The sequence below is a fragment of the Trichoderma reesei genome (assembly GCF_000167675.1).
Source record: "Trichoderma reesei QM6a unplaced genomic scaffold TRIREscaffold_13, whole genome shotgun sequence".
Lineage (NCBI taxonomy): Eukaryota > Fungi > Ascomycota > Sordariomycetes > Hypocreales > Hypocreaceae > Trichoderma > Trichoderma reesei.
This window is the reverse complement of record NW_006711160.1, coordinates 650,638-665,880: the sequence shown is the minus strand read 5'-3', so window position 1 is coordinate 665,880 and position 15,243 is coordinate 650,638. Positions and strand designations below refer to the sequence as shown.

Below are 15,243 nucleotides of genomic sequence, written 5' to 3'. Positions count from 1 at the left end.
GTCGATCCTCGCGCGGGAACAACGGCGGCCAGCAGCGGAGGAAAAAAGAAGCATGTGGAACTGACCTACGGCAGGGTCTCGTGGGCAGAGGGGCATCCCTGCATCTGCATGATGGGGGGGTTGGATCGTGGCGGGCGCTCTGCTGGTCTGTTCTCTTCTTCTTTTGACGATGGGCAGATGCTGATGCCGGTGCATGAGGTGAGCATGTAGTAGGTAGGCAAGGTAGCTAGCTGTAAGTGCATTAGTAGGTACCGTAGGTAAGGTATGTAGGAGGTGCCGAGGTGAGAGGAGCTGCTGCTCCTGCACAGTCACACCTGGAACATTCCGTGCAGCTGGAAGCTCGAGGCTGGATGCAGTTGATGCTTGTTGGGGGGGAAGAAATCGGCGCTACAGAAGCAGCTGCAGCAGATTCACACAGCAGGGCTTCGCAGTGCCCTCGCAGCAGATGCACAGCAGCAGATGCACAGCAGCAGATCAATCAGATTATTGGCGGCAGAATGACGCGGTTGCCGCCAGAGGACCCCTGGAAAGCCACCTGGAAAGCCACCTGGAGGCACAAGGGCGGTGTAACGGCAATGACATCACTGGCGCCTGCTACTAGTAGTACCTTAAGGTAGTAGTAGACGGGGAACCAACGCCAGTTCGGAATAGACTACTACTATGTCCATAGGTAAGATGGATATTCAGCCTCGGTAGTATTAACTACCTAGGTAGGTACAGTGGTATGTACGAGAGCTCAGGATCGGTCACCAAGATGATGTTTGGTTGAATCACTTGAGCCGTGTATGTGAAGTTGCATGTCTGGTAATGTGTCTATTAGAGCCCCTTTGCTTAGTTTATATAACCCGACCAAGATGATACTGAAAACGCTATACTCCCAATTGCCAAAACTTGCCACAATAAATGTCCCATCAGCCTCGCACAGCATGCTGTACAATACAACCCATCTCAGCCCAAAATCCAGCTGAGAACCTATATGCAACCCCAGTCCTTACTCTTCAACAAAGTAGATCAAGTACGATAGCTCTATGCTTCGTTGTCTTTCATCATCAACTCAACGCTTCAACACCTCAGCCCCAACGCCCTCCTGTCTCGAAATGACCGATCCATCATCAGATCCTCCAACCACATCGTCCGAAAACGCCACCGTCTTCGTCGACGTCGACTTGCGGCTCGGCTCCAGCACGTCGCCGTTCCACGGCTTGCACTCCTTGACATGCTCTCCACACCGCAGACACGTCCAGCCCTCGCCCTCCTCCCGGTCCAGCCGTGTCGCGATGCACACGAAGCAGTAGATGCATCCGCAGGGAATGGCCTCGTAGGGATTCGTCACGTCCGTCTGCGCCGACCCAATGACGCCGCTCGAGGCGGCCGCCGCCATGATCTCGGACTCTGACGACGCCGCGGCATTCTGGTCCTGGTAGCAGATGGCGCAGGTCCTCTCGGGCAGGAACCCGTACTCGCCGTTGGCCGAATCGCCCCCTTGTTTTGTATTGATAATCTCCTTCGTCTTGCGCCAGGTGCGGCTGAGCCATCGCCGCCAGCGGTTGATGCCAATCAGGGGCAGCACAAACAGCAGGAACTCGGTAAAGGCGTGCCACACCAGCTGGCGGTTGAGGTACTCAAAGGAGACTTCACGGCTGACGTGGCTCGTGGGGGGCGCCAGCCGCATGCGCAGGACGCGGTCGAGGACGGTGCGGTACTGGCCGCGGAACAGAAACACCAGAAAGGAGACGCACGCCGCGGCAGAGTGCACCGTGGTCAGCCCAGACGTTAACCGGGACAGCCTCTGTATTCGAGGGCTGGGATCGCTGTAGCCATCGTCTTGATCCACGAGCCAGTCTTCCCATCTATTCCACGCGTATTTGCCAAACACTGTGACAAGGCCGTACAGCGACTTTTGTAACCTCGTCGGGGGTGCCAGCACAGGGCCCCCTTTTCTGGCGTCGGTATATTTGAGGTTCTGCAGCGCCGCGCCGTAGGTGGCATCGTTGTCCCAGACCGTCAGCTTGAACAGGATGGCCCTCAGCGCCAGCAGAATCTCGGCGGACCAGTCGTCCTTTAGATGGCCGCCGGCGTAGTACTTGAGAGCATCGCCGACCTGCCCCTTGAGGAGGTCCAGCAGCTCTTCATCCAGCAGCTCGGCATCGACCTGCGCCACGCGAAACGCCGGTCGTGCGCTCTCTATAGACGAGGCGGCGTCCCAGGCATTGACGAGGCGGTTTAGAGGATAGGGCAGGCGCTGCAGCTGTGCGTTGACGCGGGAGGACTCGCGCTGGGCCGCGATTCGGGCTCGCTGTTCGGCCTCGCGGGCCTGTCGTCGTGCAGCGACGCGCTGCTGGGCTTGGACGAAGCTCGAGTCGTTCATGGAGTCGGCATTGAGGGTCGCAGATGGAGGGTTCGGAGTATCACGTCGTCGCTGTTGCGTTCAAGAGCGCATGCTGCGTTTGGGGAGGGGGGATCGCGGGAAGTTGGGAGAGTGTTGTATAGATTGAAATGGCGATTATGAAAGCTGACTGGAGCTGAGCGAGTGAGCCGAGGTTGACATGCTGGGGTGACTTCGGCTCGTGGATCTGCGCCGTGATAGGCCGGGGCCGAGCCGTCATTTAGTAGCACCAATAGGCATTGCTGGCTGATACGGTATTACTAGAAGTCTATGAATTGAGCCTCAGGTACTAGGTTGGCACATGCAATGGATATCGAGGCTGTAAGTCATCTTGTCTGGCTGCATTGTTGGCTGTTTCAGTGCCATCTGAGGTACCTTGAGCCGTGCAACGATGAGACAAGGGATTACTACATGTACCCAGGTTTGTCATGTGACGCGGCACCTTGATGTGGTGACATGAAGCCGTTGGATCGAGTCGCCAAACGTCTCTACCGCAGAAGAGAGAACCGAGGCGCCAAGTCTGATCTCTTGTTTGTCTTGTACTGTCAGAGTATTGCGACTTACTATCTACAAGCCAAATTGCCCTTTTACCAAGGCAATTCACTGCATTGCCTATATCACGACTCAGCTGGCGCCATCACATCCCTTTAGAAAGTCACGATACCCCAGTCTCTCCGAATAAGGTAGAGGTACCTGACGTACCTGGTACATCCTCAACAGCACCTTGTCAGACTCACATTGATGATAAGGGACAAATCACAACCGTCTCAATGCTTGACATAAGTCAGTCCGGCATCTCTCATTTCAAGCCTCAATCCTCCAGCTCCATCACATATACTACACGAAAACCAAAATCGCTTGTACCCTCACCGTCGCCCCTCCACACTCTCTCCATGTCCCTCAGATGGCACTAAAGCAGCCGGACCCGCCCCCGATGCAGCCTAGCTCTCTCTCTCTCTCTCTCTCTCTCTAATTGCTCCATAAACAACTCCCCCTGCCCTTAACAAGGACCAGCTTCAACCACTGCATACTGCTAATAAACACAACTGCATCTCCCGCATCTCCGTCGATAATCAACCCGCATCTGCCTAGCCGTGACCCTGTGCTTCTGCCTCTACTCGTGCTTCCGCCCTGCTTCGCCGTGTCTCCCCATTCGCCATTCACTCGCCTGTGTGACTCATTCCTCGTCGCGACGCGATCCCGCCTAAATCACGTCAATCGATATTATAGCATTCGATACATCATACCTTAACGTCCAGACGTGCTACCAGGGTATATCAACCGACGACTGCTGCCTCCCTCGCGCCACTTGCAATCTCCGTCGTCGCGATTCACGCCTGCACAGGCCCTTAGATCGCGATCACATCACTGAGATCCGACCTTGGCCCATGATTGCGACATCGCGAGGTCGTGGGCGGAAGACGGAGGATTGATTCAGTCCGCGCATCTCTCGAACCAAAACACCGCCAGTTCATCGTGACAAGCCGGCCAAGAGAACGGAGCCAAGTGGCGACCACTCTCTTCCTCTGCATCATCCTCACAGCGGCACGGCCCTCCCGACATCCGTCACGACAAGTGAAGAAAGATGCCACCGCGGCGGCGCGAAATCCCCCCCGAGAGCTCATGGCGCCTCGTCGACGGCGAAAACGACAGCTTCGACACCAGCATCATCGACCCTCCTCCGCTCGACGACGACATGAGCCCTCCCTCCAGCGCCATGCCCTCGTCAGGGCTCCCCACGCAGTCCTTCTCGCAGAGCATGAGCAGCGTGGACAGCAGCGCGGGCTTTGGGTCGCAGGACAGCATCCGCGACTTTGCCAACTTCCAGCACGACCCGGACGTCATCCTGCGAGAGCCGTTCCGGCCCACGATTCCCTCGAGCGTCGCCACGTCGCAGCGCACGTCATATCCGCGGCCCGACATGCAGTTCCGCATGCCGCTCGTCGAGGCCAACAATATCGTCGCGAGCGAGGCGTCGCGCAGCGCTAGGACTGCTGACGAGGATACCGAGGAGGGCAGTGTGTGGGATGAGCGTGAGGGCTTGATCGGCGACGACCCTTACCAACGAGACTGGGTCGTGGAGGAAGAGCTTGACAGACTTTCCAAGGAGCAATACAAGGCTGAGGCCAATGGCAACTACGGCGCGTCGTCAGGCTCGCCAACGTCCAGCTCCTCCGGCCGATTGCTTCGAGTGTTGCGCTTTGCAGCAATACCCGCCGCAATCGCCATGGCCGCATATTTAATCCACAGCAATGGCGTCTCCTTGGACGTTGCGCGCCAGTCGTTCTCCCTCAAATCCTTGCGCGAGATCCCCAGCGTTTCCAACTTTCAGATGCCCTTCTTCTTCGAGGCCGAGTCGTCGTCCCGCCCTACAGCTTCGACTTCCTTCATCGACTTTACGAGTCTCATGGAGGTCCAGTCTGGCTTCGAGAGCGTGCTCGACAAAACCACACAGGGGCTGGCTATGCCCCGTGAACTTAAGGAGTCAGAGATGATCACCCGCAACATACGATCGCTCCTCAAAACGAGCGAAGAAGACGCGAGCAGCGAGGACCTCCTGTCCGAGCTCAACAGCTACATTGAAAAAGTCGGCCGCGCAGCCGCAGCCATGCAGACATTCCACATCCACGTCGGATCGACCGTCGACTCCGTCATCAACATCAACCGCTGGACCCTGCGCCACATCAACTCCCTCTCCGTGGAACAAGCCGAGGCCCCCTCCCTGCCCCCGATCATGGCATGGGCCATCCGCCCGCTGAGCGTCATCTTCCGGTCATCAAGCCAAGACGGAAACGACAAGGCCCTGTGGAACAAGTACTCGGAGCACGTCATCCTCGTGCAGGACCGCCTCGACAAACTCCTCGAGGAAGGAAAAGCCCTCTCGCTCCTCCTCCACCAGGGCGAGGCCCATCTCAGCGCCATCAACGAACAGGCCGAACGACGCCTTTCTTCTAGCAGCCTCAGCAAGTCCAAATCCGGCGGCGGCGGCTCCTCGTTTTTGTCCAGCGTCTGGGCGTACATTGGGCGCTTCGTGGAGGAAAAGAATACCTTTCGCGAGGAGGTTGCGCTGCTGAAGAAGGTGGACGCGCAGTACGCGGCGACGATTTCCCATCTTCTTTCGTTGATGGAGAATCTTAAGGACATCCAGGCCTATCTGGGCGATCTGCTCAAGCGCGATGCTTCTTCTTCGTCCGTCGTTTGGGGAGATGAAGCAGCAGGGAGTCAACAACAAGCGCAGAGTACTACGCTGAGCGAGCAATATGAAATTATCAAGAGTGCTCTAGAGAGGCTGGAGCGGGCGAGGGAGAAGGCTGCTGAGGGCGAGGCACAAGTTGAGGAGGCTGGCTCACATGGGGGGGGAGCTGGAGATGAGAGAGCGGGATACGCTGATGCTGAGATGGGAGGCGACGCTTTGTAATGTCAAGAGTAATGCAATGGTTTAATGTTCTTTCCTTTTTTTTTTTTTTTTTTTTTTTTTTTTTTTTTTTTTTTCTGTTCTTGCCAGTTCATAGCGTTGTAAGACACGGGTCTTCAGAAGCTATGGTGTTGTGTTTCTGCTCCTCGTTCCTATGCTCGTGTCTGTTTTCGGTATCTTTCCTGGCGTCAAAAGGGTTGATTCGCAAGCCTTCTCATTTCATTGCAAAGGCCGCCGGCAGCCGGCTTCTAAGTCGCACTTTTCTGTACGAGTTCTATGTACTTTATCATTGTCATAATGAATGAGCCTGTTTCGAAGAGTATACACACAATATGTTCGGTAGCAGAGCAACTCAGAAGAATTCATCACCATTCGAGATTAATGGTGGAAGCTCTTTCTACTGGCAGTATTTCCTTTGATAAACTATACACGGGGCCGGAAGCCCTCTACTTTTTTTCTCTTTCTACCCCTTTCTCGCTGGTCAATGTATTACACAGAACTCATCAAAACACCTCCCTCTCCCCCCGTCAAATCCCCAAACGTTCTTTTGTTTTATTTATTCCACTCTCAAGCTCTGTAGTCTAGCCTCCGCAGCAATAACCTAATTTTCAAACAGTATTAGCAAAACCATGTCTTCTCTCTCGTCATTGTCAAATGACGGAAGGGGGGATTAGGTAGTTTTGTGTAAACTCACATCAAGCGCCTGCCGGACCTCGAGGACTTTTCGAGCCTCGGCCAGCCAATCCTTACTCAGCGTCTTGGCCCAACCCTGAAGGCCATTCATCTCTCTCGTCGCGGCATCCAGGTCGCCCTCCTCCAGGTACGTCTGCGTGCGGGTCAGGATGCTCTCGACGTCGTCTCCCTCCGCGAGACCCTGCTTCTTGAACATGACGTGGCTCAGGACCCAGCTGGACGCGTGGCTGGCGACGCCCGCGTCATCGGGCAGCAGGGACGCCTTCCGGACCTCGCTGGCGACGCGGCGGAACCGGTCAATCAGCTGAGAAGAGGTGGAGATGCCGCGCTGGTACGCCGAGGGGGTGATGGAGGCGATGGCGGCGTCCACGACGGCGTCGTCGGCCGCAATCTCCTTGAGCGCGACGAGCTCCCGGATAAACGGCCGGGGGTGCTGGCCGTCCTCGAGGCTGGCGCGGACGGCCTCGACGGCCACGTGCAGCTGCTGCGTCTTGAGATTGGTGTCGACGACCTCGTTCCAGCCGGCGGTGAGCTGCTCCAGCTGCGACACGGCGGCGCTCAGGTCGTTGAGCTTGCCGAGCCGGCTGTTGCGCTCCTCCTCGACGCGGGCCTCCACCTCCTTGAGAAACTCCTTCTTCAGCGCAATGGCCTGCTCCAGGAGCTGGTTATGAAGCTTCTCCTCGTTGAGCTTCTTCTCACGCTCCATCAGCAGCTTGACGCGCTCGTCGTAGCTCTCGCGAACAGACTTCATCTGCTCCTCAAACTCCTTGCGCCAGGCAACCTCTTGCTGAGCCATGGTGCCCTCCACCCGTCGGATCAGGTCATTGGCAGCAACGTCGAACTCGGCAACGGTGGATCGGACATCCTCGGAAGCCTTCTTCTCGGCCTCGTTCTTGAGATCCTTCAACCGACTACCGATCCTCAAAACCTCGTCCTTGGCCTTTTCGACTGTTGAAGAGTACTTGCCGGACGCACCGTCGGCGTTGATGACCAGGATGAGGTCATTCAGCATATGGACGAGGTCTCGGACAATGGGCTCCTTGGCATCGGGCAGGGACATCAGGTCGATGGACTTGAGGGGCTTGGCTGCGGGCGCATCCTTGGACTCGGTGGGCTTGACCTTGGGAGTAACCGCCGCCGTCGACTCGTCTGTGGGAGAAACCTTCTCAGCGGGCTTGGCAACAACAGTCTCCTGCTGCGGCGCGGGCTTGGCCGGCTCCTCGGGCTTGCTCTCGGGCTTCTTGACGTTGGGTGAGGCGCTCGTGCGTCGCTCGGAAGGCTCCGTCTTCTCCGCCACCCTCCAGGATGCTCCGCTCTGCGCGGGGATCCTGACCTTTTCGCCGGGGTCGGTGCGTCGTCCGCCGCCGAGGCGGGCGTTGGGGAACCTCTTCTTGAAGTCGAGCTCCTCCAGGTACAGCACGGCCTGCTCGCCAAAGGGGACGTACTCGGTGAAGAAGTCGTGGAAGGTGTCGTTGACGCGCGAGTACCAGACGCCACCGCCGAAGCCGACGGCGCCGAGCACCATGAGGGTGAAGATGAAGTTGCGCAGCCTCCGGAAGAAGCCCTTCTTCTTCTTTGGCGGCGGCGGCGGCGGGCTGGCCTTGGGCGTCTCTGCGCTCTGGCTGACGGGCGGGGGAGGAGGCGGCGTGGGGGGAATCTCCGAGGGCGTCACCGTCGTGTCGACAAGTTCCGGGGCGGGAGGAGGAGGAGCGCGCTCCGAGGAAAGGGTCTCGGACGTGGGCAGGACCGGGGGGGTCTTCTGGTCGGCATAGAATCTCTGGACGCAAGCAAAGGATATCAAAAGTCAGCCAGCCGGTCACTCACACAAGAACAACTGCAAGATGACAGGAACCACGAGACCACGGAACATTGCCTCCACCATCCTTTTCTCAACTCTCCGTTCCCATCTCGAAGCTCAATCCAAGCCATCTCAAGCTCCATTCATGGACAACCATCCCCAATTCCAAGGCAACATAAGAGAACAAAGCAAAAAACACTCCATACCTTGGCCAAAGGCACCTGTCGCGCCGCAGCAACAGACCATTGGCGCCCGGCAGCCGCCACAATGGGCTTGCCGCCCAGCAATCTCGCCGACCGAAGCGATGACCGCAACATGATCGAGATTGCACAATTGGCCCCGACGAGAGGAAGCTGGGATACAGAAAGGAAAAAAAGAAAAAAAGCTGGTTAGGTCTCTCGGTCAGATGGGCCAGAGGAAGCTCCAAAAGTTGGCTCCCACGGAATTAAACGCTCAGGGAAAAAGTTCGGCTAATGATGGGTCGTTGCTTTTTTTCGCCAGTTCTTTCCACTACCGGCGGGAACCGGAGCCGTGACGCAACGGGTCAGTCATGCACGTGTGTAATAACTGGTCAGCGAACATTGTGCAGCTGTAGGTAATGGCTTATTTCATAGCCGTCCGTAATATGAGCCGATTATCTATCTCTGGAGTCTCTCAGTCTTGACCGGTGCCAGTTTTGGAATACCATATGTGGAATCCATCTTGCCATTCTCCCCATCAGTGAGCGACCCACTTGCTCATGCGAATCCCGGCTTCCACGGAGCATCCCAATGCCATCACAGAGGATCGACTGAACAGCAAGACACAACGACGGGCCGACGAAATCTAGTCAACGCAGCAATCTATTAGACGCTCGGTCAGATACACATCGTTCCCCATTTCATTTCCATCAGACATCCCCAAAGGCTCGGAACGTGCTCAAAAGGCAGGGAGAGCAAGAGACCCTTGACATCCCCTCCGCCTGAACCAAAGACGAGCACAAAGACATCATAAAGTGCATATTATAACAAAAACGAGGACAATAAAAGACAAAAGACCAAAAGTGATAAATCGTCGGCCAGTAACCCTCCAAACCCAAGACTCCGAGAAATATACGACACATACCCTCGACTTGCCTCGACGCAAGCCCAAGGCCTTGAATCACTGCTGTCAGTCTATCCCGGCCTGAACCTGAATCTCATCAACCCGCCCCCTCGCGGATGTATTGCATTGCAGGACGTAGGTACACAGGTCATCATTAGACGTCCCACCGCAACCTTGTTTGAAGAATCGCATTTCTTGGTCTAGCAGCTGCATGGTCCGTTGGCGTTGGTGTTGGAGCTCTCCGGTGCAAGACTGACGCCAGGGCGCTGCCCGGGTCGCGCATGCCTGGGTCCGACTTGGTCCAAGGGCAGCTTCTTCGCAATGGCGGTGAAGAGTTCCCGCACGTTCTCGGCCGTCTTCGCAGACGTCTCGAAGAAGAGGAGGCCGGCCTCGCGCGCGTAGGCCTCGGCATCGGCGGTGGAAATGGCCCGCTTATCGGGCTGTTCGTTGACCAGGTCGAGCTTGTTGCCGGCGAGGGCGATGATGATGTTTTCGTTTGCCTGGCGCTGGAGTTCCTTGACCCATGCCTTGGCCTTGTCTAGTGATGCCTGCGTTTGCGAAAGTCAATATCTCAGCCCTGTTTGGAGTGCCAACTCAAATGTCACAACATACGGATTGCGTAATGTCGTATACGACGACGGCACAGTTGGCGTTTCGGTAGTACATGGGCGCCAGCGACTTGTATCGCTCCTGGCCAGCCGTGTCCCAAATCTCAAACTTGACCGTCGTGTTCTCATCGAGCGAGATGGTCTGGGTGAGGAAAGCCGCTCCAATGGTCGATTCCCGGAACGAGTCGAATTGATCCTGATGGGCTCTCGTTAGCCGGACGGTCCCAAGGGCGTCCCGGAAAGGACGTGCAACCATACCTTGACGAAACGAAGGACTATTGAACTCTGCAGCAAAAGTGTTAGCCTCTTCGCCTTCACATCTTCCTCTTCCATTGTACACTCGACGCCGCGAGCCAAAGACTGTTGCTAGTTCACCTTTCCAACAGCAGATTCGCCTGTCGCAAAACAACAAATGTCAGCACGCAACCCATCAACCACCACCTTGTTGATCCGTTCATCTGGGTTATTGTCAAGAGTACCACTACGCACCCAAGAGGACGAGCTTGAACTGCGCGAAGCGAGTGTTGAGGCCCGGTCGGCCAGCGGGGGGTGCGCGAGCGGCCATTTCGTCGAGTGGCTGTTTTTGGTTCGTTTGCGCTTCTACCGACGTAGCGAGAGTTGAAAGAGAGAGAGTGTGTGTGGCGGGAAGCCGGCGGCGGGCGAAGCAGCGGGCGTCGAAATCGAAATAAAAAAAAGCGTCGGCGTGCGTAGGGTTTGGCCGAAGAGAGCAGCAGCGGAGATGATGTCGCGAGGCTGCGGAAACACGAGGCGGTCGATGGAGGAGGCGCAGGCGATGGAGGAGGTCGAAGGGCTCGAGCAGGATAAGAGTCGAAGTTGCAAGTCTGCGGATGGAGGTTGGATGCGGCGAATGCCAGAGACGGGCGGTACGAGTACACGTCAGGCTAGAGGGCGGGTCAGATGGCCCAGGATCCAAGTGGTATGGCGGACATTAGGTAAGCCGAGGCTGCCAGTGCAACAAACTCGGCCTTTGTTGTGTCGTCAAGGAGAGGTGGTCGAGCATTTGCGGCGTGATTTGTACAAGCATCCCGCCTATGGCCAGCCCATCGACTCTGTAATGGTTTCAACACTATAAAATGGGCAAATTGGCGGTACTTTGGAGCTGAGACGGACAATCCGTAGTATAAACAAAGCATAAGGTAGATATCGAAACAGCAACTCGGTCGGCAGCAGCATATAGACGTCATCGATTCAGGCTCTTTAGCAGGTGAGAAAGAAAAAGCTGATGCTGTTACCAACCTATGACCCAACAACCTATAGGTAGGCACTTCGAATCGAAAGACGGGGCTCTTCAGCACAGACAGCCAACAGTCACACACATCAGTAACAGCGTCGATTCACGCCACATCTCTGCACACACGGCACCCAGCAAATCCAGATACTATTCAGAAGTTTCCTTTCATTACATCGATTCTACATTTATATATATATACACACACACTCGCTCACTCACATGTGCTGATGCAAGGCACATGTCGTCAACCTACTAGGTATTACCCGAGGTATGTACATCGCCGTCGAGATGCCACAACCCACCCGCTCCGATCCTTTTTAAATATCAACCAAAGCATCGCCAACTCCATGTCCCGTGGAACAACTCCAGCGCCAGAATAGTCATGAAAGCCCGTGAAACCATAACAACCCAAAGTCTAGATCGGTCGCAGTCTGTAGATGGAAGCAGATTGCAGACTCAAGAAGAAAAGTGCCGCCAAGTCATCAGCCATGCAGCGGTCAAGGGAGCGCAGCCAACGCCTGCTGCTGCCGCTCCCGCTCCAGCCGCGCATTCTCAATGTCTTGGAGAATCTTCTTCTGCTCGTTCTCCGAGTACTTGTCCCAGTTGCTCGTGTCCTCGTCCCACTTGCGGACACACTCAGGCACCCAGTTGCAGTCCTCGACCTGGCCATAGGCGGGATGCTTGTATCGGGGATGGCGGCTGGGCCAGTTGGACGCGTGGAAGTGGTGCTTGACGAGGGCGTTGCGGGCGTTGTGGTTGCCCGAGTCCGAGTGGCCCTGCCCGGCGCAAAAGGCCTCGACGGTGAGGACGAGGACGCCGCCCACGAGCTTGGACTCGTCCAGGTTGTGGAAGGCGTCCCAGGTGACCTTGGGGCCCTTGGTCTTGCGGTTCATCTCCTCCAGCATGGCCTTGGTAAAGGCCGAGGGGCCGGTGCCGCTGATGACCTGGTCAAAGTCGAGCTGCACCTCGCCCAGGGGCACGCCCTGGTCCCTGGCCACCGTCTTGAACCACTTCATGATGTTCTCAATCAGGCGCATCATGACGGGCTGCTGCGGGCGCGCCACAAACGTCCACTGGCAGAAGGACATGGACTTCTTGCCCAGTATGGGGTGGTCCTTGAAGTCGGGCTGGTCAATCTCGACGCCGATGATGATGTCAATGTCCTTTTCGTCGTAGCGGTCCGGGATGAAGCGGTGGAAGGGCTTCATGGTCTCGACGTCAATGTCTGCGTAGATGCCGCCCTCGGCGTACATGATCATGTAGCGCAGCAGGTCGGCCTTGATGATGGGCAGGTTGATCATCTTGTAGAACTCGACAATGTCGGGACGGTCGAAGCCGTTGGGACCGTAGCGATCCTCGATATAGGCCATCTCGTTGGCATCGGTCACGACCTCGTAGCGCATGCCCGGGTTGATGGTCGTCCACGTCCGCGCCGTGACCAGGTCGCGCTCGTCAAAGTTGAGAGGATCGACCTTCCATGTCTGCCAGATCTTCTGCGGAAATGTGCTGCCCGGCAGAGGCGGCGCCTTTGGCTCGCGGCGCAGCACGGACGCGGGATTGGGTATCGCGAGGATCCAGTCAAAGTTGACAATGACGAGGAAGACGCAGACGACGGTGATGTAGAGAGGCAGGCACCTTCGCATCTGCGTAGGCACCTTGTTGCGGAAGGGGCTGGCCGAGTGCATGAGCCTCGGCGATCCAAGAGGCGAGCTCATCTTAGCGAGTCTTGTCTATCTCGCTTCTTGTTGTAGAGTGTAGGTGGAGGAGGAGGATCGAGGATGGAAATGTTTAACGAGTGAGAGCAGCAATGGCAGGACCGATTCAGACAATGGGCACCATGCTATGGACGGCAACAGCCGCAATAGAGAAGTGACAGAAAAAGGGAAGTGGGAGGGAAAGGTTGGAACGACTGAGAGACTTGACGTTGGCAATGCCAGAGAGAGATGGATGGCAAGTGCGTGTGAGGGATGAGGTCAACACAGAAGCCCAAGAAATCGGACAATGGCTCTGACTCGGACAGCAATCGAGGATCGAAGCTCTGGGGAAGACCCTGTCCGTACGCCACTTGAGCACAACGCAACAAAAGCCCTGGGTAATACTTGAGAGAAGAACTTGCAGGCAGGGCTAGGGCTTGTTCGGGCAAGGGGGAGAGAACAGGGAAAGAATTGAGCTCTTCCGGCTGGTTCTTCTAGTGTTGGGCAAGTCGTAGATACCTGGGTAGAGTCTGGTGAGGAGGCTGCCCGAGTAACTCGCCGTATGGAGGTATTCAACCGAGCATTGGTGTATGTATTGAGGTGAGGTGAGGTATGTAATACTTCTGATCAGCAAACCCGGGGAAGGAGGAGAACCTGGAAAACGAGCACATCTCACCTCCACTGGCACTGGCCCATGCCCATCTTATAACTCGGCCATATCAAAAGGGCTATCCGGGCCGTCCATGGGTGCAGTCACAGGCAGTTTTCGTTGCTGTTCTGCGACCAAAAAAGCAAGGCATGGAGAGACCGGGAGTTGCACGGAGGATGCACGTACAAGTACATGTAGACGGTACTTGCGTGGCAGCAAGCGGTCACATCGGTTGCATTGCAGTTTGGCTCCGTGGTGGCTTGTACCGGTACGGGTACGTGTCTGGTACTACTATAAGAGATTACATGTACAAGTCCTCATGATAAATGCCTAACACGCAGTTGGAGGGATGGCAGGCCGTTGAAGATGCCGGTGATCCATCGTGTGAAGGCTGTCGAACCCGCTCGCCGGTGGATCCCAGCTCCTCCGCCAGGGGTCCAGGACTCTGTGCTTGATGACGGCTGGGGAGCCACAGGCAAGGAGCGCTGCTAGAGCCGGACCAGCTGCCCAAAGCGTGCAAAAGGGCGGCGGCACAGCAGAGAAACATGGGGGAGACGGACAGGGACAAGGCTTGACAGCAGGCTGGTGGAGAGACGCGCCGGCTGGACCTGCAATGTCCGCAGAGCGGCCATACGAGTACTGTAGTTGTGATATCTCACGTCTTCATCGGCACACCAAGGCCTGATCTTCTTCCTTCAGAGCTGGGTTGCTATTTCTTTCGATGAGTTACAGTATGTATGTATGTACCTTACACAGCATGATCATCTGTGTATGACACACAAACTAGCACGGCCATGACAAGCCATCTACAGCCATCTACAGCCCAAGGGCAAAGCATAAACCAGATAAGACGCAAGCCACGGCCCGTCCAGCGCCTCTTCCTAAAGTTCTCTGGACTTTCTGCTTCGCTACAGGCCCTGGCGGGCCAGCCACGGCTTGCGATTATTTCCGCGTATGTACATACAGGCGCTTGTATTGCAGGTGTAACGCCCGAGAATCGCAGCTATTCTTCCAACGGGAGGTCAGAAGCTGGTGGAATCTGTCTAGTAGCTGAGACGGCGCGCGGGATTGTCCCGACACCAAAGTCCTGTATGTATTACCGGTACCTGTACCTGTCCATATCCATGTCCATAAGGTATCCATCACTTCTGAAGGAATCGCTCTACCTGGCAGTAATTGTCTTGATTTCTCGACCACGTCCAATAGGTAGCTGGCAACGGATAATCTCCCGGTCCAGGTACGGAGACATGGTTGCAATTCCTGTCTTACTGTGTCCTTGTAATAGCATCGCATCAGCTCCTGTCGTCAGCATCGCTTATCGAACCGCAGTGTCCGAATGGGACTGATGCAGAAAGCGCCTTGAAAAGACGAAGCTCGCTCGAACCACGTCTCGTCTGCAAACATGAGAGAACCAGCCTCTGGGCGAATACAGCGTACACAGACGTACCTGTACCTTTTTGTCAAACCCAATCTCCGGTCGTTCACAGTCGAAGGAGCAAAAGACGCAAATTCGCCGGCAGGCTACTAAGCTGAATATGCATGTTGGCTCGTCGTGTGTCCGAAGCGCCGATCAGCCACACACACACACACGCGCGATGCAGTTGCCGTCAAGACTCCCCCTTGTCGCCCACATGCATGCATGCAGCAGTTCTTGGTGTGATGGTG

General features: G+C 56.1%; 5 protein-coding genes across 5 annotated transcripts; 1 reads left to right on the top strand and 4 right to left on the bottom strand.

The window, feature by feature from the left end:
* Window positions 1-1,117: 1,117 nt before the first annotated feature.
* TRIREDRAFT_39387 (uncharacterized protein) lies at window positions 1,118-2,368 on the bottom strand (the record flags this gene model as incomplete). The annotated part of the gene is made up of 1 exon (XM_006966435.1): window positions 1,118-2,368. A coding segment is annotated over one exon (1,251 nt), but the record flags the coding sequence as incomplete, so codon positions are not given.
* A 1,603-nt stretch (window positions 2,369-3,971) lies between these two features.
* TRIREDRAFT_108866 (uncharacterized protein) lies at window positions 3,972-5,804 on the top strand (the record flags this gene model as incomplete). Its single annotated transcript, XM_006966611.1, has 1 exon — window positions 3,972-5,804. The coding sequence occupies one exon, from the start codon at window positions 3,972-3,974 to the stop codon at window positions 5,802-5,804; it is 1,833 nt and encodes a 610-aa protein (XP_006966673.1).
* A 331-nt stretch (window positions 5,805-6,135) lies between these two features.
* On the bottom strand, window positions 6,136-8,671 carry TRIREDRAFT_79359 (uncharacterized protein). The gene is made up of 4 exons (XM_006966509.1): window positions 8,499-8,671; window positions 8,122-8,271; window positions 6,496-8,067; window positions 6,136-6,402 (listed from the first exon to the last, which is right to left on the bottom strand). The coding sequence occupies exons 1-4, from the start codon at window positions 8,607-8,609 to the stop codon at window positions 6,358-6,360; spliced, it is 1,878 nt and encodes a 625-aa protein (XP_006966571.1). The 5' UTR covers window positions 8,610-8,671; the 3' UTR covers window positions 6,136-6,357.
* A 904-nt stretch (window positions 8,672-9,575) lies between these two features.
* On the bottom strand, window positions 9,576-10,765 carry TRIREDRAFT_122593 (rab5-like GTPase; the record flags this gene model as incomplete). Its single annotated transcript, XM_006966508.1, has 5 exons — window positions 10,473-10,765; window positions 10,359-10,378; window positions 10,242-10,268; window positions 9,988-10,179; window positions 9,576-9,923 (listed from the first exon to the last, which is right to left on the bottom strand). The coding sequence occupies exons 1-5, from the start codon at window positions 10,546-10,548 to the stop codon at window positions 9,576-9,578; spliced, it is 663 nt and encodes a 220-aa protein (XP_006966570.1). The 5' UTR covers window positions 10,549-10,765.
* Window positions 10,766-11,732: 967 nt separating this feature from the next.
* TRIREDRAFT_4561 (glycosyltransferase family 32) lies at window positions 11,733-13,631 on the bottom strand (the record flags this gene model as incomplete). Its single annotated transcript, XM_006966414.1, has 2 exons — window positions 11,733-12,906; window positions 13,606-13,631. The coding sequence occupies 2 exons, from the start codon at window positions 13,629-13,631 to the stop codon at window positions 11,733-11,735; spliced, it is 1,200 nt and encodes a 399-aa protein (XP_006966476.1).
* Window positions 13,632-15,243: the final 1,612 nt, after the last annotated feature.